The sequence below is a fragment of the Geotrypetes seraphini genome, chromosome 3 (genome assembly GCF_902459505.1).
Source record: "Geotrypetes seraphini chromosome 3, aGeoSer1.1, whole genome shotgun sequence".
NCBI lineage: Eukaryota > Metazoa > Chordata > Amphibia > Gymnophiona > Dermophiidae > Geotrypetes > Geotrypetes seraphini.
In genome coordinates, this window is record NC_047086.1 from 196,416,112 (window position 1) to 196,442,436 (window position 26,325).

Below are 26,325 nucleotides of genomic sequence, written 5' to 3' on the forward strand. Positions count from 1 at the left end.
TGCGCAGGGTCACCATGGTAGATGTGGGAGATGCCAGTGGTGCAGCACCACCATAGAGGGTGGTAGGTGGGAGGCACCGGGCAAAAACATGACAGTAGTTTCAAGGCATAACACTGACTGTAATAGTAGTAATGCCCAGATATCTTCCATAATGTAATCCGCCTAGAACCGCAAGGCACAGGCGGAATAGAAATCCCTAATGTAATGTAATGTAATGTATGTCCTTGTAAACTGATTTATGTAGGGAGAACCAGTCGCCCGGTAAAGATCCGGTTAATTGAACACAAATCCCGTATAATTAATGAGATTGTGCAAGCACCAATAGTACAGCATATGAGGGTGTTTAAACATACAGTATCAGATTTAAGGTGGCGTGTCATTGATAGCATACAAGAAGGGAGGGTGGGAGGGAACACTGAAGAAGTTCTAAATGTGAAGGAACAGCGTTGGATCCACCGGCTCAATTCTGTGGAGCCGGCGGTTTAAATACTGAAATAGAGTGGGCACATTATTCTAACCCTAGCCGGTAGATTTGGGGGGTTAATTTATGAATGAATGGTCATTTGTTTTTTATGAATGAAGGGTCACCTGTTTAGTTAGTTTTTTTCGAGTGCTGATGTCAGCACCGAGCAGCCCTCTGATAGGTTTCAGGCTGGAGAGAGGGGGGCGGGTCTTTCAGTGTTTGCACTATAAAAAGAGACCTTAAGCAGGCTGCTGCCATCTTTTATCCTAAGAGTCTATGCGGAATGGTGGTTAACGGCAAGGTAAGAGACAGCAAAAGTTTTGGTTGTGGTAGTTTATAGTATGGGACTAAGGGAGTTGCATGAGTGGCTTAGTAACATGATTCTATAATTTTTGCTTTAGAGTGGATCTCTGACGAAGCGGCAGCGAAACATGTCGGGTCCACCAGCCTAAGTACAGCAACACTTTTGAAGATAAGTACATAAACTTCATTAGTCGCTTTAAAGTATAAAAAGTGTTCAAAATAAATATAAAATTATTGAGCATCAGCCATTAAAAATTTAAGCCTTGACCGATGAGGAGGTTACACATAAATCTCCCCGTTATGAGATCATAACCTTTATGGGACGGAGAAGGGGTGTTTCTGAGATCTATGGCTAAAACAGAAGTAGCAACATCAGTTAAGGATTTAAAGGAGTAACATAGAAAGAATATTCTAAAGGTTGGAAGCTTGGAATTTGATATTGGATTTATGCCTTCAATGTCAGGCACCTGAGGCTGGTTTGGGACATATGTTTTGGACCTGTCCTGTTATTCAGTTCTATTGGGACTCCTTATTTCTCTTTGTGGAGCGCCTTTGGGACATTACTATCCAACATTCCCCACTTTTCTTATTTGGTGCTCCCCTGCATTGTTTCTCCCGCAGAAGGGGGGCTGCTACATTTCTCAAGTGGATAGTCTTCATTGCTCTGAAATACATTCTGCTCAAATGGCTGGAGGTGGAGGCTCCAGACTATTCCCTATGGAGGTGTCGCTTGATCACGCTCCTGATGTGGGAATGCAGAGATGTCTTGGATTTTTCCTCTTTGCAGGGATGCTCTTTTCAGCATATTTGGGAGCCTTTTTGGAACTCTTGCTGTCTCTTACCTTGCCGTTAACCACCATCCCGCATAGACTCTTAGGATAAAAGATGGCAGCAGCCTGCTTAAGGTCTCTTTTTATAGTGCAAACACTGAAAGACCCGCCCCCCTCTCTCCAGCCTGAAACCTATCAGAGGGCTGCTCGGTGCTGACATCAGCACTCGAAAAAAACTAACTAAACAGGTGACCCTTCATTCATAAAAAACAAATGACCATTCATTCATAAATTAACCCCCCAAATCTACCGGCTAGGGTTAGAATAATGTGCCCACTCTATTTCAGTATTTAAACCGCCGGCTCCACAGAATTGAGCCGGTGGATCCAACGCTGTTCCTTCACATTTAGAACTTCTTCAGTGTTCCCTCCCACCCTCCCTTCTTGTATGCTATCAATGACACGCCACCTTAAATCTGATACTGTATGTTTAAACACCCTCATATGCTGTACTATTGGTGCTTGCACAATCTCATTAATTATACGGGATTTGTGTTCAATTAACCGGATCTTTACCGGGCGACTGGTTCTCCCTACATAAATCAGTTTACAAGGACATACATTACATTACATTACATTAGGGATTTCTATTCCGCCTGTGCCTTGCGGTTCTAGGCGGATTACATTATGGAAGATATCTGGGCATTACTACTATTACAGTCAGTGTTATGCCTTGAAACTACTGTCATGTTTTTGCCCGGTGCCTCCCACCTACCACCCTCTATGGTGGTGCTGCACCACTGGCATCTCCCACATCTACCATGGTGACCCTGCGCATTACTAGTGAAGGAGTGAAATTTTTTGAAATTTAATTTCTGGCCGATGGTCCTGCCTTTTTGAAACGCTATCAGAGGGAATTCAGTAAAGATGTTATGCAATTCTAATATGTGCCAATATGTTTTCATCGATTGAATCACAGCTTTAGAAGCTTCTGAGAATGGAAGAACACATATCAGTTTGTCCTCATCTTCCTTCTGCTCTTTCTCCTTCAATAATAATTCCCTTTGAGCATATAGAGCTCTCAAATAAGCTTGTTTGAGAGCTCGCTTAGTGTACCCCCGTTGAGAAAATCTGTGTTCCATAAGGCTGGCTTGATGTTTAAATTCTTCCAACTCCGAACAATTCCTCCTCAGTCTTAAATATTGGCTGATCGGTAAGCCAAATTTCAATTTAAACGGATGGTAACTGGAAAAATGTAGGAGGGTATTACGAGACATAGGCTTTCTGTATATAGTAGTGGAGAACCCCTGTGGAGTTTTAATCACTGTAAGATCCAAAAACTCAATATGTTGTTGGTGGCATGCACTAGTGAACTTAATCTGGACATCTACTGAGTTTAAATAAGATATGAAAGTTGATAATTCCTTCTTGGAACCTCTCCAAAGAAAAAAGATATCATCCAGGAACCGGGTCCACAACATTATTTTTCCTCCAAAATCTGCAGTGGGATACACAAATAGTTCTTCAAATCTAGCCATGTGGCGACTTTATACATGTCGGTGGCGACATGTATAAAGTCGCCACCAAAGGTGCTAATGTGGCCCCCATGGCTACGCCTTGAATTTGGTTAAAAAATTCCCCTCCAAATTCAAAATAATTATGATTAATCACCCATCGTGTGAGCTGTACCAGAAATTCTATGTGGGGTTCCTCGTGTCCGTAATATTTCCTTAATAATGTCCAGAGCCTGGGCCTGAGGGATCTGTGTATACAAAGATGTTACGTCTAAAGTAACCATCCATATTTCATCTGCAGTACTTTGTACCTCAGTCAGCTTTCTCAAAAACTGGGAAGTGTCCTTTAAAAAGGATTTGACTTTAGAAGCCTCCTTGCACAAGAAAAAATCTACAAACTGGGATAAGGGATCCAGTACCGACCCTCGTGTATTTACTATGGGGCGTCTAGGTGGGGGGTTCACCCCTTTGTGAATTTTAGGCACAAAATAAATACCCGGCCGCCATGGATACTTTTGTATCAAAAAATGATATTTTTTTTTAGTAATCATTTTATCTTTATGGTGTCTTGATACCCACTCATAAATATTTTTGATCAGCTCTTCGGTCGGGTCCTGATGCATCTTCCTGTATGCTACGGTGCCGTGCAATTGGCGATTCGCCTCTTGTTCATAGTCCTTTTTGTTCAAAACCACCATGGCCCCTCCCTTGTCAGCCTTCAAAATGATTATATGGTTGTTTGATATCAGTTCCTGGAGCCCCTGATGCTGTTGACTTGTCAAATTCTCGGGGATACGGTGGTATCGCCAATCCCGTTGTATTCGCTCAATCTCCTTCATTAACAAATTTTTAAAGGTGGAAATCGCTGGGTCCATTACTCCTGGTGGTACCCAATTTGAACGTTTCATGCAAACGGGCAATGTAGTCGCCTCCTTGTCATCATCAACATCATCATCAATGGTTTCCTCCTCCCTTCCTTGGATTTCCTCCTTTCCTTGGTGGAAAAACAATCGCAATTGCAGCTTACTTATGAATTTAAAAACTGCTACTTTAAGTTGAAAAAAGTCAGGAGGGGACTCCGGGACAAAACCTAATCCCAGCTGTAATACAGAGGCTTGTCCCAGAGTTAAATGCAAGGAGGATAAATTGACTATGGTTATTTCTTGTATCCTAAGAGTCTATGCGGGATGGTGGTTAACGGCAAGGTAAGAGACAGCAAAAGTTTTGGTTGTGGTACTTTATAGTATGGGACTAAGGGAGTTGCATGAGCGGCTTAGTAACATGATTCTGTAATTTTTGCTTTAGAGTGGATCCCTGACGAAGCAGCAGCGAAACATGTTGGGTCCACCAGCCTAAGTACAGCAACACTTTTGAAGATAAGTACATAAACTTCATTAGTCGCTTTAAAGTATAAAAAGTGTTCAAAATAAATATAAAATTATTGAGCATCAGCCATTAAAAATTTAAGCCTTGACCGATGAGGTTACACATGAATCTCCCCGTTATGAGATCATAACCTTTATGGGACGGAGGAGGGGTGTTTCTGAGGTCTATGGCTAAAACAGAAGTAGCAACATCAGTTAAGGATTTAAAGGAGTAACATAGAAAGAATATTCTAAAGGTTGGAAGCTTGGAATTTGATATTGGATTTATGCTATATGGTGACAATTCCAGGAATAAGACTTTAAACAGTGCCTTATAAGGTTGTTGACATTGAAGGCAGGCAGCCAAACCTCAAAACCCAGAGAGATAAACCCTCTTAGGAGAAATGTACAATCGTAAGACCAACTTATAATGTTGTTCCCAAAAAGTTGTATATTTACGAAAGACAAATAACTTTCTGATTGCTCGTAATATCACATCATCAGGCAATTCAACTTGAAGATCATGAGCCCAAGCATCTCGCAATCTAGTATGGTCAAGCAGAGGGGACTCATCCTTCAAGTGGCGATGGTGGAATCTAAGAGGGACAGAGATTTGAGATCCAATGGTGAATGCCGTGGACAACAGCTCCTGGCGAGAAGCCATTAAATGGCAAGAGGGAAGGGAATGAATATAATGATGAATCTGCATATAAGCAAACACATCCATAGGAGGAAAATCAAAGTCCTCCTGCAACTGGGCAAAAGATTTAATCCTCCCATCGTCCTCCACCAATTGAAACAGGTAATGAATCCCCTCTGCTTCCCACCTAGCAAAACTGGCCCCATCAACCCCAGGAAGAAAATGACCATTAAAGCGAATAGGTAAAAAGGGGGAAACAGTAGGACTAACAGAGTGAAACTTGCAAACCCAGCACCAGACTTGCCTTAGAGGAAGGTGTAAGACTGAGCAGGGAAGGAGCCTAGGCTGAGTAGAAGGGACAGAGTGGAGATACACACTAAAGTGAGTAGTGGTAAAACAAGAAAGTTCTAAAGAGGTATTAGTAAAAGTAGAAGAACCCTGAAAAAAATCATTAATGTGGCGCATGCCAGAACCAATAGTCAAAAAGTGGAGATTCAACAACCCGAAGCTTCCCTTATACCAAGGAGCCGCCGCCAGGCAATAAGGGAAACGAGGCCTCTTACCCGCCCAAAGAAACTGCTGAACCAAGCGTTCTAAGTGTCATTCATCCCATAAGAACAAATAGAGAGGGAGCACCTGAAAAACATACAGCCAACAAGGAACAATAAGCATATTATAAAGGCTCACCCGACCAAGAAGCGAGAATGAAAGGCCTCCCCACATCTGCAATTTATTAATGAGAGCCTGGAAGAACGGCTCCACATTCAAAAAATACAACCTAGATAAATCAAATGGAATGAGCACCCCCAAATATTTCAACAAGGACTCAGCCCATTTCAAGGGAAACAAACCTCGCCAGATGGGGCGCACTTCAGGACAGGAAGGTAAGGCGACCGACTTATCCAGATTGAGAGAGAGGCCAGAGTAAAATCCAAACTCAGAGATAAGATCTAATGTGGACGGTAAAGAGACCTCCGGTCAAGTGAGGATGAAGAACATATCATCAACAAAAGCTAAAGTCTTCAAGTCCACCCCCGCTACATGAAGACCCCGCACTTCCTCAAAGAGAAGGAGTGTACAGAGCAAAGGTTCAAAGGAGAGAAGAAAGAGGAGAGGCGAGAGGGGGCACCCCTGCCAAGTACCTCGGAAGATAGGGAAGGAATCCAAACGTTTACCATTAACCAACAAAGACACCTGTGGGTTAGAATATAAAGTGTGCACCGCAGTAAGATAAAAGCCCCCAAGCCCAATGTACCCAAGTGTACGAAACAGAAAGGACCAATGTACACCATCAAAGGCCTTAGAAGCGTCCAAGCTAACAAACAATGCTGGAATGTGGTGATGTTGGCAATGTGCTAGTGCAAAAAGAACTTTCTGCATATTGCACACTGACTGACGACCACAAACGAAACCTACCTGGTCCTCATGGATTACAGAGGGAAGATGAGGGGCAAGACGGTCAGCCAGCACAGCAATATTGCTTATAAAAATGTTAAAAAGAACAGGCTCAAGAACAGAACCTTGAGGCACAACACTGGTAACCTCCCTTTTCTCACAGCGATCTCCATTGACCACAACCCTCTGTCATCTTTCACTTAACCAGTTCCTTACCCAGCCCATCACTTCTAGGAGTCTTTGGCAGCATACCCCACTCGCCGGGTAGAGAATGCTCCAAACTAACCTCGGCAGAGGCTTCCCAGCATCGGCAACCATAGGCGATCAACAAAAAATTGTTAGGCACAGGTTAAATGTAAAAGCCAAGTGTTTCAATGGGGAATCAGAGCGGAGCGCTGCGCTGAGATGTCCACTCAGGGAACCTTCATCACATGATCCCCCTCACACCCAACTCTGGGCAACAGACTTATGCATGCTGAAACCTGGTATAAATCCTGGTGCCCATGTTTGGCGCAGAGACCCATTATTCTATAACATAACGTGCAACCTTTCAGAATGTCCATGACCCGCACATGCATCTCCCAAGGCCATGCTCCCTTTTAGGTTGTGTGCTATAGGATTTAGGTGCCCAGTGCAGCCAGATGCACGTGTAATTATTGTGCCAATTAACGTCAATGATAGGTTGAAGAGGAAGGCTTGTAGAACTGAGTAGTTTGTGTGGATAGGGAGGCTGGATAGGCTGTTTGCTCACTATCTGCCATCAGGATTTTTTTTTTTTAATACAATTTCAAAAATAATATACAAGGTTACCTACTCTTGAAAGAAAGTGAAAGAGTACCACAAAAACAAATATAATTTCAGAAATACGTAAGGGCAATACAGTATACAAAACCCTCTCACATTTAAGTCTACTGCCATCATGTCCTATGTCTCTATATTTACATTGATCTGTCACTTTATTTTAGTACTTCCCTTCAGACAACCTTTTCTTCCAGTCATTCAGAGATGTTTCAGATTCTTGAGTCATGTGATTTTTGATTTCTTAGAATGCAGCATAGCTATTTTTCAGGAGTTGTGCCAGCATAACAGAATCATATTCCATCAGACCATAAAGAAATGACAATCCTGTCATCTTGAGGATAGTGAAATCTAGTTGTTTGGGTATTGAGGAGGGATTTAAAATTCTGGGTAGAGAATGACACGGTGGATGTTACCCGCTGGTAGCCGCAAGTAGCCCGCCGAAAAAGGGAGAAAAAATAAGTGGTCACCGCGGGTATGGGGCCAAGGCTATTCACCGCCCCGTGGAGCAGTGAATGGCATTGTCTCCACAATTAAGTGAAGGAACGCATGCAGTCACCGTTCGTGTGGTCCAGCAGCTCCCTCCCTCCTGCTTCCCGATCGCCGCTATCCGAGCATCTCCCTCCCTCCCTTCTTCTCACCTTTGCTGGCGAGTTTTATTTTTCTTGTCTCTGAGCTGCCCAAGCCTTTAAATAAGTCACTTAAAACTTCTCCTCTGACGCAACCGGAAACAGAAAGTTGCACCAGAGTAGTTTCGGGCAACCACATGCAACTTGATGAAAGGCTCGGGCAGCTCGGAGACAAAAAAAATGAAAATTGTCAGCGAAGATGAGGAGAAGGGAGGAGGGAGATGCCCGGACCACAGCGATCGGGAGGGAGCTGCTGATGATCGTGCGAAGGGTGCTTATGAGAAGTGGAGAGTGGGGAGGGAAGAGAGTAACAGATGCTGAAAGGAAATGGTTAGAAGAGAGTGGGGAATAGATGCTGCATGGAAATGGGTAGGGGAGAGAGAGAGAGAGAGGAGAACACGCTGGAAGGAAGTGAAGAACCAGCCCAATGGTGTGGGGAGGGGGAGAGGGGTTGGAGGCAGAGATGGAAGGGAGAGGCACAGTAAACAGAGCAGATACCATATGGAAGAGGCAGAGAGAAGGAAGACAGTGGATGGAAAGAAGAGAATGACAAGAAGATGAGGAAATCAGAAACCAGACAACAAAGGTAGGAAAAAAAATTTATATTTCTTTTCTTTTTGCTTTAGGATAAAGTAGTATATTAGTTGTGTTGATAAACATTTATAAACAAAGCCTGCCAGCTGAAGATCTTTTCCTCTAGTTCGGCAGCCAGAACATTGATTTATAAAATGACAATTGTACAGAATATTGTTTCTTTTTATACTTTAATAAAATAAGTTCAGTATAAAACTATTTGAGGCTTGTGTAGATGGGATCAGATGGTTTGCGGGGATGGGACAGAGACGGGGACATATTTTTTCCCCATGTCATTCTCTAATTTTAGGTATTGGATGGTTCCAACATTGCTCGTTTTACTAACATGTAATTATTTTTATGTATTGTGATGTTTTGATTTCTATTGATTTGTAGTAGCACTTTTAATAATAATGTGTGTATTTTGTAGCCTGTCTTGTACATTTTAATCCTGAAAAGCTGTAATGTTTTTTAAATTAAATCAATGTGATACACCTTTACATCTTTCTTTTCAAATCTCTAAGCTGGTCTTTACCTAATGCTGTGGATGCTGCTACTAAATCACATCTTCACATACACACCCCAACTGCCGCCACTATCACTACCACCACCAAAATGACATTCTTACCCTTGCACCCCAAAACTAAATAGGAAAACTACATGCGTTAGAAGGACTTGTTTTTCTATGCAGAAAGTCTCACCTGAGCAAAGTACTTTATTACATATTTCCACCTGATGAACGGAGTTCTGACAGGAGAAGATGAAGAAAAGCACATTTGTCATTTGCTGGAAGTTCCTCACATACTGAAAATTCTCTAGGGAACAATAATCCAATATCACGGATTTGATATTACCCTTGGAAAAAAACTGTGACCAGGGAAAGGTTATCTTAGGCAGGGTGAGTACAGTAGATGTTTGGGTGTTCAGCATTGGTAATGTGTGTAAACCTGAGACACTGCTTCCATGTACTGCATTCTTATTCTTTTAAGTTTCCTTTGGGAATCAAAAATACAGGAACCATAACATACAATGACTGAAAGTTGTCAAAAAGTAAAATCTTCTTGGTTCACCCATATACTTGTTGACTGAAGTGCCAACACAGCCCACTCAATATCTGATCAACATCCTCCTCTCTTGCCCTGTATCTATCACAGTCGTGTCTGAACTCGAACTCCGCTTTAATTACTGCCATCTCTGTTGGTGGGCAAATCCACATATCCACCACCCTCTCAGTGAATAAATATTTCCTCACATTTCCATAACAGCATCTCTCCCTCCAACTTCATATCTTATTATCATAGGCTTTTCTGAATTAGGCTGTGAAAACTGTAAGGCTGTGTTTTGGATTCTTTAATTTGTAATTTTTCAGTTTGTATTTCTTATATTTTCATTACTTTTAATTTTTTACCCCCATGTACTAAGCCGTGATAGAGGTTTCTACCATAGCCTGGAGTGCTAAATGCTCAGATGCTGCTCCAATGCTCATAGAATTCCTATGAGCGTCGGAGCATTTAGTGCCCAGGGCCATGGTAGAAACCTCTACCTCAGCTTAGTAAAAGAGGGCTTTAATTTTTTAGGACTGCATTTCGATTAAAATTTGTAATCTCAAAAAAAAAAAAACCCAAACATATTTTTAGTTGTGTCATTAATTGAGATTACAAATTTTAATCGAAACGCAGCCTTAATTCTCACATTCAATCTTGTATTGTCTCAAAAGGCCAGATTCACTAACCTCCTATTACATATCCGATCCGTGGCTGAGTCTTCCTGGCCGAGCGATCTATGATGCGTCATCATGCAAATCAGCTTGATCGGAGGCACGTCCCACCGCGACTGCACGGATCGCTGTAGAGTGATCCTGATGCATGTGCAGACCATCTTGTTTGCCTGCAGATGGTCTGCGCTTGTTCTCCATGCAAAGAAGGGCTGTTTACTTTTTTTCGCGAGCCCGTTTACTCTCCCAAGCCTGCCCTTCCCCACATTGCGAGCCTGTGGTTTTAACCCGCGGGTGTAGAGCGGGGCTGCACTACAGGGAAGGGCAGTTGTTTTGATGTACTCTGGAAAGGAAGGCGAAGGGCTGTGACTGAAGCAGGGAGTGGAGCTGGGGAGCCCCATGCTCAGGCTAGCCTGGGACATGGGAGAGTAAAACGCATTTGCCCCTACAGCTTGGCATTCAAATCCCCGGTGGCTGATTTTGCTTCTTCTACTTTTCGCTAGCCTGTGCCGTCCCGACTCTCCTGTTTTTTTTACGGCCCTTCCCCTTGAATGTGCAGGACAGTGGAAAGGACATGAGCTGACTGGTACCCCAGCAGTCGCTTCTTTCTTTCAGATCGGCCAGCCTGGTGTCAGTTCAAAAGCGCGCCAGGACAAAGGCGCGCCCAGACAATTGAGCGCAGCATGAGCCGCTGCACCGCTCTAAATTACTGTTTTTAGCGCTCTGACGGGGGTGTGTGGGGGGAACCCCCCCCACTTTACTTAATAGACATCGCGTGGCGTTGTGGGGGGTGTGGGGGGTTGTAACCTCCCACATTTTACTGAAAACTTTACTTTTTCCCTGTTTTTAGGGAAAAAGTTCAGTTTACAGTAAAATGTGGAGGGTTACAACCCCCCAAACCCCCCATAACGCCGGCGCGATGTCTATTAAGTAAACTGGGGGGGTTCCCCAACAAAACCCCCCGTCGGAGCCCCTAAAAACTGTAATTTAGAGCGGCGCGGTGGCGCGCGCTGCGCTCAATTGTCGGCACGCGCTTTTGTCTTTCGCGCCGTTGTCTATGAACCGGCCAGCCCAGTCGGTGTGCCTGAATTTTATTAGTGAATCGCGTCCTTCCTCCTTTGCATGCCGCTTCCCCTCATTTGCATGCGCGGATCGGATGCAGATACGCTCGGGAGGAAGGTTAGTGAATCGGGTCGAGGTCGCTAAGTGACAGGGACATGATCGGTGGGCTTAGTGAATCTAGCCCAAAGTCTTCTAGATATTCAAAATGTTTTTATCCTTTTTGAGTTTCTTTCTCTGTGCAGGGCTTGTCATGCAGAGCCTGCTCTATTTTCAGTTGCCCAAAACAGGGTTCTATCACTTGTGTTGAAATGTTATATTATGTGAATCGGGTTTTCTATTCTGCCTTAAACCTATTCAGTTCAAGGCTGGATTGCATTGCAAGAGATTGGGTCAGTTACCCAGAAGTTACAATGGACAGACATTCTTAATAAAGTTGCTAGTACAGGTACATCAGTACAATTATTAATACAGTTAGGTCATAGCTACAAATACTAAGTTACAAGTTGCATTGGACAGTTTAGAAATAGGCTTTACAATTACCATTTCAGTTATTTCCGGGTTGGCTCCCAGTCTTGGTGCAGAAATGCTTTTAAAAGTTTTCTGAACCTGAGCTAGTGGTCACACGATCGTAGTGCAAGTGGTGGTAGTCGCTCGATAAAAGGGGGAGGGGTAAACTTAATTGAAAGTGTGCACATTATAAAACACAGTTTTCACACCCGAGTAATACCTAAAGATATACAGCCAAGTATAAATATATTCTCGTCAACCTTATTTCCTGACAGCAGAGTGAGATGCTGTTTCCAGGATTTTTATTTGATCGATCCATCTTTTGCTTAACTTTATTAAATTGAGGTGTTAGAGCTCCTTGCAGAATTACATGAGTGGAGCAATTGTACAAGCCAGAAGGTCACTAATGTTTAGACCATTCCTTCAACCCTATAATTTCTTAAGCTGCATTTATTTTTGGGTGGAGCCTCAAATTAACATAATAAACTTCTACACAGTGCAGATACTAAAACTAGAGAGTTGCACGGGGACAGAAATCCCACCCATCCCCGCCCGTCCCCGCCAGGATCCTCTCCGTCCCCACCCGACCCCGCCAGGATCCTCTCCATCCTCACCCATCCTTGCAAGGAATTACCTCCATCCCTGCCTGTCCCCATAAAAAGCAGCAATTACTTCTGACAGGATCATCAATTCCACAGTTTCTTTTATGTTTGCGCTGCTGTATTCCTTGTGGAATCTCTTTGGTGGAACCCTTTTTTTGTTTTCTGTTCAGGTAATTAACTTATAAACCTCTTCTTTTACTAAGGCTGACATGTCCATTATATTATATGGACGAACCCTGCTTCCAAAGCCTTCCATCCCCGTGGGAGTCCCGTGGGCCAGAGGGGGTTCCCCGTGGGAGTCCCGTGGGTTAGGGGGGATTCCCGCGATCCCCGTTCCCGTGCAGACCTCCTAACTGAAACTTCCTCTAGTTCGCCCCTCACTGGCCCATGCTACCTACTACTGACTGACTGGGCTACACCCCTGCTGTTTAACAATAATGTTTCAAACTCTGCAAGGAGGTCTCAGCAGTGCTTCCTTGAGATTTAAATAAAGTTCAGAACTTCAATTTAATTGCAACATATTTCAAAAAATTTCCAGAGTTTGCTGTTTTCTTCTCATTAAATATGAAACCACTGGACTGAAGGCTTGGAGTATTTCCACTTGTTTGTTTTACTGGACTCCTTGTAAAGTTTACCACCCTGTGTTGCAGTCAATGGGAAGCAGCAGAAACATAGGGCTCCTTTTACTAAGGTGCGTTAGGGCCTTAACGTGCAGAATAGCGCACGCTAGGCCTTAACGCCAGCATTGAGCTGGCGTTATTCTAGAAGCATACCACGCGGTTTAGCGCGCGGTATTTATGCTAGCACACCTTAGTAAAAGGAGCCCTTAATCTTGAATTTTTTTGCACAGGTTTTTAGGGTACACTCATTTTAAGCAGTTTTATTCTCTTGGTCCTCCTTACCCGAGTAGCAGATCTGACATTACCTGGGATAGCTTTCTCTGTAGATCATGGTTGGACAAAACAGAAAATAGAGGTAACCAGAAAATGTGGGCAGCTCCACTTCCTTTTCTGAAACAAAAAATTACCGGTAAACCACCATGATTTTTCCTGTTCAACTTTAGCAGTACATTTCTCCCTCCGTATTTGCAGTTTCAGCAATCGCGATTTCAATTATTCATGGTTTGTAGCTTGCTGGCTCCTCCCCCCCCCCCCCAATTACATCAGCTTGCATAAAGAAATCGCTGATTCCCAGCACTTTCTTCAGGAACAGGCCAGGTCTCCCACCATGTTATTCACGGTGTTACCATATTCACGATAGTTTTTAATAGAAAACAGCGAATAACATATGAAAAAGTTATTTGTGGTTTTTCTGTATTTGCGGTTCTGTTAATCCCATATCACAGCGAATACGAAGGGAGAAGTGTATATCAAATTTTTATAAAATGATAAATGATAACAATGAGAAATGTTATCTGGAAATAGAGTCTCAAAGTATAATGCCCATGAGAAACTCTGCACGTTTGTTTCATTTTGTAATTCTGAGTCCTGGATAGTTATCAGTTTCCATTAATTCTATATAATTTATCTTCTTCCTGTGTCTTTTTGTTTTGCTACCTTTGAAAGTGCCTGTAATGTTTGTACTTCAGTTACACATTTCCCACTGATACCAGGAAAGAAAAACCTCCTTCCCAGCATCTCTCATCCATCCCATTCATAGTTTTCTTCTGTGGCAAAGTTAGCTGCCTTTAAAGTATTACTATGCCGTATGCGGATCACCAGTTGCCCTAAGAGCCTACATCTGGGTCTCTGCAATAACTGAATGCACATAAGCAGACAATTTGGGGAAAAAGAAGGGAGGTTTATTCAGCCTCAGTGAAGCATATTCGCCAAATTCTCAAGAACTGACCTATAGGCAGACTTCAATCCATATGGATAAAAACTATGGAATTGAAAATAATTATTTCTATCCACCTCTTTTTGATACAAAGTTGTTTCAAAATATCTTATCTGTTTAATAATCCGGATATCAAAAAAATTAATCTCTGTAGAATGATAAATAAGTTAAAACTTCAAATTTGCAGCCAATGAATTAATCTAATCACTGAATAGCTGGAGCTGTTCCAAGTCACCTCCCCACAAGAAAAATATGTCATCAAGATAGTATTTCCATAATATAACATTCTGAAATTGTGGATCGCAAAGTATATGGGATTCTTCAAACCAAGCCATATATAGGGTGGCTACTGATGGAGCCACAAGAGCTTCCATAGCTACTCCCATAGCTCCATATATTTGCTGAAAAAAATTCCCCTTCAAATCTAAAATCATTATGAGTAATAACTGTTTCTGCTAGATTCATTAATAGAATTGGACTGATGAAGAAAGCTTGGTAAATATTGACCCCATTGAAGTATTGAGTGAACTACAATTAAAAAAAATTCACTCCTGATGGTCCAACAAAAAGTTTTTTCCAAAATAGTGTGTTTGGGGATATATAGGTGTATGGGATTATTAGGTGTGATATATACCTGTTGAATTTTTTTTCATGGGGTTTTATCTACTTTACAAATATTGCATAGCCATACCCCTGAGGCAGCCCATTAATGGGCGAAACATGGATGTCAGGTATTCCTGTCAATAAAGGATTTCTGAGCTGAGCATAGTGGGATTTGTTCTTTTTTGTATATTCTGCGGATTAATGGAACCTCTCTTCTTCCACTGTTCAAAACATGCCTAGACCATCCAGGGTCAGTAGTCCTGATGATAGACTTTTATGCAACATAAAAAAAATCTAAATGCCAGTTTATGCATGTCTAAATTAGGCTCCAAAATATTAGGTGCCACCGAGCACACCAAGGTGACACATCCACAGGTGCTAGGGGCTTTTCAAAACCAAAGCACTGCATCATTGGCATTAGGATAAGAATGTTTAAATGAAAAACAACTCAGGAACATGAGATTAATGAAATTATAATGGTAAACACTTTGGATTTGATACAAAAAGATTGTAAAAAGTTTTTGGCATTTTAATACAATATGAACCATAAAATTCAACCAGCAACAGAAAGAAATGGAGCAGACAGCGAACCAACAGAAACTTGGCAACAATCACCAGTCAGACTTTATTGGAGGACGCTGGGATAAAAGCATAAAATACTCATCATGAGTCGTGTTTCGGCCAACAGGTCTGCACCAGGAGTCAAATGTTCTGTTGGCCGAAACACGACTCGTATTGAATCTTTTATCCCAGCGTCCTCTAATAAAGTGTGACTGGTGATTGTTGCCAAGTTTCTGTTGGTCCGCTGTCCGCTCCATTTCTTCTTTTGCTGGCGTCTTATTCATAGAGAGGTTTTGTTCTTCTGTTCCTTCTCCATAAAATTCAACCACTTGATCAGCCATCAGTATTCGCCTTTAGACTTTCATCAGAATGAGTTTTATGATTCTCACTAAAAGAAGGTATTAGCTTTATATTATTTTTGTTTTGACCTCTTCACTTAGTATTCTGTACATTCATTTGTTCTAGGACACTTTATTCCTGATACATACATACTCTGACAAAGTAGACTCACCCTTGTTGATTTTCATCTGAATAATTTTAGGGGTAACTTCCCGCAGAAATGAGTAGCTCTTCATCATAAATCGGATCTAAGGGAAAGGACAAAGAGCTTAGGAGATGCCATAGGCATCAGAAATTATTCAAAAGCCTGATCAAAGACCTGGTACTTCCCAAGAGATCATGGAACAGAATGGCAGCCATGTTGCACCAGCCACAGTGAGGAGCTCAGCCACTATGTACAACTCTGGGCAAATCATTCTGGGGCTCATTTTCAAAACAAAAAAATGTCCAAGGAGCAGGACCGCCATCAGAAATTTCTGGGCCCCTTACTGAGCAATCCTATTGGGCCCCCCATGCACCCCTTTCCCCCCCCCCGACCCCCTCTTCTTCCATGGGCCGAATACACACATACTTTTCTCTGTCACCGCACTCTTTGACCAAAAGATTTGTAAGCCTGCAACCACGTCAAGGTAGACTCTTTCAGCAGGGCCCTAACCTAACCTAAACTAAACTAATCTATACCTATCTATTCTAAACTAACATATGTCTAGCGCTCACAAACCCCTGCTCTATGTGGGAAAAATAACACCAGCTCAATGCTGGCGTTAGCATCTAGCGCGCGTGGCGTACGCTAAAGCCACTATTGTAACTTAGTAAAAGGAGCCCTATTTTTATTAGTTAATTATTATTATTATTTTCCAATGCTCAATATGACTTCCTTTTTTAAAGTTTGACACTTGTGCCAGAATATTTTTACTAAATTTAAGAAGTATTTGCCCTCTTTCAAATGGTATAGAAGTTAAAAAAAGGGACAGGCGTTAATGAAGTCATTAGGTTCAATCTAGCCATTTATTTCTGCATGAATTTAAACCACTAAAAAAAAAAGATAAATATAGCTCATCCAGTCATACAAGAAATGGCTCTACAGCAGGGGTGCCCACACTTTTTGGGCTTGCGAGCTACTTTTAAAATGACCAAGTCAAAATGATCTACCAACAATAAAATTTAAAAAAAACCCACAAAGCACACTGAATGCAGAGAAAATGTTAATTATCATTTATATTCCGCGGGTTTTCAAAGAGGTCAAGTCAGACGATTTTATGCAATGTCACCTCAGGAACAACTATACAAAAATAGACAAATATACCCCCTCCCTTTTTACTAAATCGTAATAGCGGTTTTTAGAGCAGGGAGATGCACTGAATGCCCTGTGCTGCTCTCGATGCTCATAGGCTCCCTGCACTAAAAACCGCTATTGCAGATATAAATTCTCTAAACAGACACATTTTGATCACTAAACTGAAAATAAAATCATTTATCCTACCTTTTTGTCTGGTGATTTCATGAGTCTCTGTTTGCACTTCCTTCTTCTGATTATAAATCCAATATTTTTTTTCTTTCTGCCCCTCCCCTTTTCTTTCTGTCTCTCTTTCTTTCTCTCTCCCCCTGCTCCCCCAAGCCATCGCACCAATTTCTCCACTTCCCCAATTCTTTCCCTACCCCCTAAACCACCATGCCGATTTCTCCCTGCTTCCACGAGCCAGGCCAGGAATGTACAAGCGCCGGACTCACAAGACTTCACCCCTGATGTCAATTCTAACGACGGAGAGGAAGTTCCAGGCCAGCCAGGCAGCGATTGGCTGGCCCGGAACTTCCTCTCTGATGTCAGAATTGACGTCGGAAGTGAAGTCTTGTGAGTCCGGCGCTTCTACGCGCCTGGCCTGGCTCAGGGAGGCAGGAAGAAAAAGATTGCCAAGGCAACGCGATCGACTCACATTGCCTTTGCGATCTACTGGTCGATCGCGCTCGACCATTTGGGCACCCCTGCTGTAATGGTATCCTGCCCTGACCTGAGGAAAGGGGTTTAGTCCCCCAAAAACTGCCTTATTTCCATTTCCTATTTATAAACTTTAATCAATAGATACAATACTACTTGATTCTACGTAAAGCAACAAAACAATTTTTTCTACCTTTTGTCGTTTTTGCTTTAATCATCTTTCTAGCCAGCATCTGTCTGCTCTGTCTTCCATACAGCATCAGCCCTTTCCATCCACTGTCCGCTCTTTCCCTGTTCCATATGGCATCTTCCCTCTTTTTATGCTCCTTCAATAAACTGTCTATCCTGTGCCCCTTCTCTTCTCCTTTGTACATGATTGATTTCAGCTCTGCCACCTCTCCATTTTTCTCTCTCTGTCACCACCCCGTCCCCTATGCTCTGGCATCTCTCTCTTCTCCTTTCTTTCCTTCGCACCCCACAGTCTGATATCTTCCCTTCCCTGATTCTCTAGCATCTCACTCCTTTCCTTTTCTTCCATCTCTCCCTCCCCCTCCATTCTCTGACATCTCCTCCTTCCTTTCCCCCTTCCTTTTCCCTTGGTCTGGCATACTTTCCTCCTTCCCTCCATGCCCTGGCATCTCTTCCTCCCTCCCTTCCCTCCAATCCCTGGCATCTCGTTTCATTCCCTCCCTCAACTTCTTTCTCCCTCCAGTTGGGTGCAGCAAGTCTCTCACCCTCTGCTCCCTTTCCTCCTTCTGTCACCCATGACCTGGCATCATGAACTTCTTCAGGCAGCAGCATTCACAATTCGCTGCTGTTGCCAGCTTCGGGCCTTCTTCTCTGTCGGGTCCTGCCTTCATGGAAACAGAAGTAGGCAGGACCCGGCAGAGAAGAAGGCCTGAAGCTGGCAACAGCAGTGAATTGTAAATGCTGATGCTAGCCGAAGAAGTTCATGACGCCAGGTCGAACACCTGGGGCAGACTGCTACTCTCCCCCCCCCCACGACCCTCCTATCTCTCCCTCCCTCCCATCACGAAACTCTAAACAGCACTGCTCTACTCTAAGCAGGCTGCTTCAGGGCTTTCTCCTGCCGTGATTCCCTCTGGCACGTCACTGATGAGGGAAGGAGGGAGAGATAGGAGGGTCAGATCGGGTTGGGGGGTCATCTGGGATGATGATGAGGCTGCTGCTACTGCCAGCGAATCCAGCAAGGGTGAGGCCCCAAAGCACAACACTGGCAGGCCCCCCTGACTATTTCGGGCCCTAGGCATGTGCCTACTGGGCTATCCTTTAATCTGGCCCTGCTTCCCCCCCCCATATGCCCTGACATCTCTCTCTTCCACTCCAAGGTATGGTATCTCCTTTCCCTCCCTCCCATGGTCTTTGCATCTCTTTCCTCCTTTTCCTGATCTTCCTTCTCTCTCCTTCCCTCTCTCTCCCCAATTGGGTGCAGCAGTATTTCTCTTCCCCCTCCCCCCACTGGGTACAGCAGTATCATCAGCATTTCTCTTCCCCCCCCCAATTGGGTACAGCAGAAGCAGCATTTCTCTTTCCCCCCCCCTCCCGTCTCACACACCCGGCAAATTCGCTACAGACAAAGGCAAGTTGCAAGTTTCCCTTGGTCGCTGACCTATCTCCCAAAGGGCAGCGACAGAGGGAAGTTTACAACTTGCTGCTCTTGCTTACTTCGGGCCTTTCTTGTTGCCGGGTCCTGCCTTCACGGAAACAGAAAGTAGGCAGGACCCGGCACCGAGAAAGGCCCGAAGTAAGCAAGAGCAAGTAAGCTTCCCTCCGTGCCTGGCCTATCTCCCACATGCTCCGGGGCTCTAATAGTCCGTACCGGCTTCTCTTCTCTACACCCCTCCCCCCCCCCCGACATAACTTCCGGTTTCGGAGGGAAGCCGGGTTCGAGACGCTTGCTGGGGGGGGTTTTTTGTTTAAAGTCCGGCGGGTTTTTCGGGGGCTCTTCAGGCTACGCATTAAGCAGTGGCGGCAGCAGGATTCGGCAGATGACAGCCAGGCGGGCATCTAAATTTGCTGGGCGTTGCACCCGGCTGAAAAGCGCTGGGGAGAACACTGGGGAGCCCGGGCCCCCTGTCAGCTCTGGGCCCCTGAATGCAGGACTGGTAGTACTGCCCTGATGGCGGCCCTGGACCTCATATACCCTGGGCATCACTCGAATACTTTCATACCCATTGCTGGGGTGGTGTATTCATCATCGGTCTGTTATACATTAATAAAAATATGTGCATTCAAAATAGTGTAAATCTGAAGAAGCACTTAACTTAAGCCCAACGGTTACTCAACTGCTTCACATTAATTTCCTCAGGGGCCTTGCTGCTTCATTCACGAAAATTCGTCATCACTCCGCATATCAACCTTTTATTTATTTTAACAAGTGTGACCGGTGGTGTGCCTCTTTGTGAATCCGGTTTGACAGTTGTGATCAAGATTTAAAGCCATTATAAGGGTCTGCCAAAGTCTTCACAAAGGGGCCAACAGAACACTATGTTTACCATCAGAAGGGAGAACCACAGCTGCTGCTTATATCAGAAATTTAAAATGGAATGGAGAAAAAAAATTCCTGTTCCATATGGCAAGGAGTATAATTTTCTGTAACCTGAACTTAGAGAAGCCCAATTATATAGGCTGAAATCAGGGATTTCCAAAGCCACCTTGCCTCCATAGTGAAGCTAAGGACTCACCCCCCCCCTTCAAATAAAAACACCCCAACACCTTATGCAGAAACATCCAGTCACGCCCCACAATCCCCTAGGGACTGTTTGCATAACATATAACCATCTGGGGTTATACTAACATACAGATTAACACAATTCTCCCTGAGAGAGACAGAGAAAGGTTCTGCCAGGAGCACAGTTGGAATCTAGTACAGTATTTGTAAGTAAGTGGTAAAAGTGTATACAATTGGCTTGTATTCATGGATAGAAGGAGTCCAAGATATATAAAGGAGCCCACCCTCCCATCTCAAGGGAAAGGAGGGACCAGACCAGGGTCACTCCACCAACCCCAATGATGAAAGAGCCTCAGATTTCTCCACTTTCAACTTGAACCTAGGGAAGTTTCCACATTCATCTAAGCTCTCCTTTATGATCATGGAGGGGAGGAAGGGAGAAATGCTGCATGGAGGGGAATAAAGAGGTTTGATCCAGGGCACAAGGCAGAGAGAGATGGTAGACCAGGGGTGGACAACTCCGGTCCTCGAGGGCCGGAATCCAATTGGGTTTTCAGGATTTCCCCAATGAATATGCATTGAAAGCAGTGCATGCAAATAGATCTCATGCATATTCATTGGGGATATCCTGAAAACCCGATTGTATTCCGGCCCTCGAGGACTGGAGTTGCCCATGTCTGTGATAGACAGTGGGAAAGAAAAGTTTGATATGGGAGTGGAAGGAAAGGTTCAGAGATGGAAGACAGATAGTGACCACAGAGAAAGACGAAAAAGTCAAATGGACAGGAAACTGGTGATAGAACAGAAAATTCAGTAGCCCAACGGAAAAGAATTGTATTGTAGCAATATAAGCCAGATAAACCATGGGAAGCACATACAGCTGGAACCTTTACTTCCAGTTGAAAACATATGATGTACTATGAGTGGAAGAAATCAGACATGTTGTTGTGGGGAAATGAAAATAATAATACCATGCAATAAGTGCAGTCGACTTTGGAACCCCGAAGAGGGAGTGCATAGTATCTACTGCAGACAGTACAGAGTGCCCAAGTAAAAGAAATAAGTGCAATGTAATTTGGAATGGTTGCAGCGAGCTACAAAACCAACTTTCCAAGTTCCAGGTTTTATTAAAAATTTGATACAACGCTTATTAAAATTTATTTTCTTTTTTTTTTTCCAATTCTTTATTCATTAAAAAAAAATTTTGTCCAGGGTGGGGCGGGGGGATGGGATTATTATTATTTTTTCTTTGGTTTCTTTTAATTATGAATAAATATAGGATACAAGGGAGAGGGATTATTCGATATAGTTTAGAATTTGATGTTATATTAAGTGTGATTTAAGTATAAATGATTGTATTATATGTTACACTTACTGGGAGCTTTAAAAATGAATAAAGATTAATTAATATAACAAGTTATGGGGAAGAGGGGGGAAATGATTGTTTTCTGTATTAATTGTGTAGTTAAATGTGCCTTTTCTGTAATGTTTACATATAAATTAATTGTATGGCACTGTCAAAGTTTGAAAACCAATAAAGATTAAAAAAAATAAAAATAAGTGTAACAGCATTTATAACATTTTAAACTCAAATACAACACTTAATATTCTGTTAAAAGCCATATCAGAATTTATCCCCCCTCCCCCCAATCAATAACATTCTTTAAATTAATGAAAACCTACCATAAACCCCATTCCTATATACCTTAATTAATATTCAAATCAAAAAACCCTCCCCCCCATCCTGGATGTGCATTTTTAAGGGGAAATTTCTAAGCGATTACAAAATAAAATATTGGGGGAAAGAAACATATAGACATCGACCATTACTCACTTGAGTTTCAGGGAAGTAAGGGTAGAACTACAAATTTATACAGAAAAGAAGAACACAGAAGGTTAATAACAGTAGGGTAAAGGGTTAAAAAGCTGCCAAATTGAGGCTTGTAATTGTATTGACTTGTGCGACTTAATAAATTGGAGGTGTGTGCTTAAATATGCCCGATCCCAAATGCATCTCTGAAAAGAAAACTTTTCAGTGAGCTATTAAATCTTTCTAGCGTTCAACTTCACAGGATGTGAACGGAAGTGTTGTCAGATAGCGGAGATAGATTTTGATTGGAAATCCTTTGGAGCTCAGCATACTGTAGTCGCCACCAGAGATTTTGATTTGTGCAGCTAGTGGAGATTTTGATTTGTGCAGTTAGTACATGCTCCCAGCCTTAGCCAGGAGGGGGAGCCCTGTTGGATACTTGTGAGCCATAGAGAAGAATGGAAAGTTAGGAACGAAGGTGACTTTAATAGAGAAACATAACATATCAGCAGGGTAGGGACTTGGAACTGATAATAGAGCTGAGGTGGGATTTGGATCAGGGTTGGTTTACAGAGCCCTTGCACATGACCACTGAGCAATGGTTCAGACGTGCACTCCAAAGCAGTAGAACAGGTGGAAAATAGTATCGCTCTGAAGACAGCGATATGTGGATTGTTACTAAAAATCATATTTTTCATATAGATGGGGGGTGTCAAAAAATTATGGGCCCTGGGTGTCACATATGCTAGGTACGCCACTGATGACAGTTCTTATTATCAAATAGGTGTTTTACCGCTCTCAAGGAGCTCAAAGAATAAAAACATTTCTTAGTCAATTCGGACACTTGGGCAGAGAAAGTTAATTGTGAGTTAACAATATTTCCAAGATATTTAAACTTCTTGACCCAAGAAATTTTTGAATTGTTGAAAGTTAACTTTAAATCTGGTGTTGGAGCATGTCCAGTAAACCAGCATGAATAGCTTTTCTTAAAATTCACTACAAGTCTATTTTTATTCAACCAAGAGACTATTACTGAATGGCCATGCTGAAATTTATCAAGAGTCAAATTAAGGGGATCAGTTTTTGAAACAAGTAGAATATCATCTGCATAACAATAAATCATAATCTCAAGTTCTTCTACTAGTGGAAGGAATGGAGCCAAAAAATCATATATAATAAAATGCTAGAGCGCGCATGCGCTCTTGAAAATTCGTGCAGTGTGGCGCCGTGAGGTGTGCTTCTGTGGCAACATTCTAACCTCACGGCGCATGCGGGGGCTGAAGGCGCGCGACTGTACTCTCTCCCTGTCCTCGGCGCGTCACCGCCCGCCCTCACTCACCGCTGCCTCTCACTCGCTGCCTGCCCGCGTCCTCACCGTGTCACCTCACTTGCCGCCGCCTCCGCCGCCGCTGATCCTCTTCAGAGCAGCCTGCGATCGTGGCCGGCTTTAAAGAACCTCGCAGGCCGCTCTCCAACCTCAGTAGCATGCTCCCTCTGACGCACAGGATTGCATCAGAGGGAACGTGCTACCGAGTCGGAGAGCAGCCTGCGAGGTTCGCTAAAGCCGGCCACCACGATCGCAGGCTGCTTTGAAGAGGAGCAGGCCAGAAGATGCCGGGATGGAGGGGAGGGTAAGAAGGGGATCAATACCGAGAACCAGGGGGAGAGAGAAAGGGAAAGGGGGCTGCTTTGGGGGGAGGGGTGTGCTGGGGGGAGACAGAAGGGGCCATGGATAGGGAGAGGGAAAGGGGGCTGCTTTGGGGGGGAGGTGTGCTGGGGACAGCTTTGCTCTGGGAGGAGACAGAAGGAGCCATGGAGAGATAGGGAGAGGGAAAGGGGGCTACTTTGGGGGGAAGGTGTGCTGGGGACAGACAGCTTTGCTCTGGGGGGAAGACAGAAGGGGCCATGGAGAGACAGGGAGAGGGAAAGGGGGCTGCTTTGGGGGGAGGGGTGTGCTGGGGGGAGACAGAAGGGCCCATGGAGAGATAGGGAGAGGGAAAGGGGGCTGCTTTGGGGGGAGGGGTGTGCTGGGGGAGACAGAAGGGCCCATGGAGAGATAGGGAGAAGTGTGCTGGGGACAGACAGCTTTGCTCGGGGGGGGGGAGGCAGAAAAGGGACATGGAGAGACAGTTAGGGAGAGGGAAAGGGGGCTGCTTTGGGGGGCAGACAGCTTTGCTCGGGGGGGGGGGAGACAGAAGGATACAGACAGCGGCCAAGGAGAGAGAGATAAAGAAACACAGACAGACAGACACATCTATTCTAGCACCCGTTAATGTAACGGGCTTAAAGACTAGTGTTAAATAAAATAGGATATAAGGTAGAGCCTTGAGAGACGCCGCAAGGTAAATGAAAAGAAAGAGATTGAAAATGAGCAGTGACAAGAACATAAGAATTGCCGCTTCTGGGTCAGACCAGCAGTCCGCTCACACGACGGCCCTTAGGTCAAAGACCAGTGCCCTAACTGAGACTAGCCTTACCTGCGTATGTTCTGGTTCAGCAGGAACTTGTCTAACCTTATCTTGAATCCCTGGAGGGTGTTTTCCCCTATAACAGCCTCCAGAAGAGCGTTCCAGTTTCCCACCACTCTCGGAGTGAATCCAGGCTTATGTGCATATTTCCCAAATCTAGGTACAAGCATTTACACCAGCTCTGTGGTGCATCTCTTAGAAATAGGCTCCCAAGAGGCACCTCTTTATAGAATTGCCCTCCATAATACCTCACTCACAGCATGCTTTGCCCTTCCCCAAACAACTGCATACCTTTTCTAAGATAATGATGAGTCTGGAGACTGGTGGCAGCCTGTGCCAGATTATCACATAGATAGGGTAAAATCCAAGCACACAGACGTGACAGATGATGAGCAGACCGGCCATGGTGGCAGAGAGCAGGCGGGGAAAGCACGAGGTGTGGTACCAGCTGCTCCATAGATGTAGGGCCTTAAAGGGCACCAGAAGGGTATAAAAGAACATATGGAGCCAGGTGCCCACCACTGTCTGGAATTTCCCAAAGGCGTAAAACAGGACATCGAACTCCAGCACTAACCTGGAACTGCAGAGAGGGTTAATAGGACAGATTCAGATTCTTCCAACTTTGTAACTAGGCAATTTGTTTAGAGAACTACACACACACACACACAATTCATGTTTCTGCTGTACAGGTACATGCATCCATTATACTTATTGGGGGGAGGGGATTCATTGGAGTTTAAATATGTGGGATGGGGATCAGGGTCTTATTGTATTTTAGGATATTTCAAGATGTTGCATTTGTATTTTATAATATTTTACGATTCATATTGATTACATTGGTAGGACTGGGATGGAATAAGTGGGTAGGTGGATTTACTCATGACATGTCATTTTGTATCTCACTTCATACACAGACCCTGTAACTCTCCTGTTACTATCACTAGATGTTCAATTGCTATACTCTGTAATTCGCTGTCTGTACAGTTTCTCTTCATTGTAAACTGCCTAGAAGTCGCAAGATTGTGGCGGTATATAAGAATAAAGTTATTATTATTATTATTATTATTATAAGAAGCCACCTAGGTTTTGGAAGCAGGTAGGCATTCTAGACATTTGCATATATAATTAATCTTTTATAAAATATCAAGTGCCTGCTTTTCTTTATGCAATAGTATAGGCTTAAAATAGGTACCTTCTTACGTTCATCCTAGACACCCTGTTACAGAATTACCCTGTAATTTCTGAAGCATATAATCAAGTTTGTATATAATCAGGAACAAAAAGAACACCAATAAGTTCCACAGGATACCAAGAGAAAGTCAAAAACAAAACTGTGGATATGAGGTACTTGATGCCAAAGTTTATTGTACTACTTCTTTTTTTTTTCCCCCATGAAATTTTATTGAAAATTTTATCAAAATACAAGAGGAATAACAAGTCATAACATTATCAAGTGTCATATTCAGGAGACAAGGAAGAACAGGGAAGGAAGGGTAAGATATCCGTTATAATAGGACAAAATCAAATATACATAACTGTATCATATTATAAACTGTTGTAGTAGATATCCAAATTGCATCAAAAATATATAAGGGGGGGAGGAAAGATGAGAAAGGAAAGAGAAAAATAAAAAAAATAATAGAATCATGAAAAGAAAAGGGGATGGAAGAGAATGAGAAAAATAGACAAAGACCCCTGGAGACCAAAGAAAGGAAAAGAGAAGGAGAGAAGTAATAGAGGAGATGGA

The 26,325-nt window shown here is 43.4% G+C and overlaps 1 protein-coding gene across 2 annotated transcripts in view; it reads right to left on the reverse strand.

The window, feature by feature from the left end:
• Nucleotides 1-26,325, reverse strand: part of SOAT2 (sterol O-acyltransferase 2) — a 117,911-nt gene that overhangs the window by 45,779 nt on the left and 45,807 nt on the right. For both annotated transcript variants that reach the window (XM_033939614.1, XM_033939613.1), the window contains exons 5-8: nt 24,870-25,158; nt 15,845-15,920; nt 13,259-13,343; nt 9,150-9,195 (exon numbers count right to left, since the gene is read on the reverse strand). In XM_033939614.1, the coding sequence (XP_033795505.1) occupies nt 9,150-9,195; nt 13,259-13,343; nt 15,845-15,920; nt 24,870-25,158 (496 nt within the window). The remainder of the gene's footprint in view (nt 1-9,149; nt 9,196-13,258; nt 13,344-15,844; nt 15,921-24,869; nt 25,159-26,325) is intronic.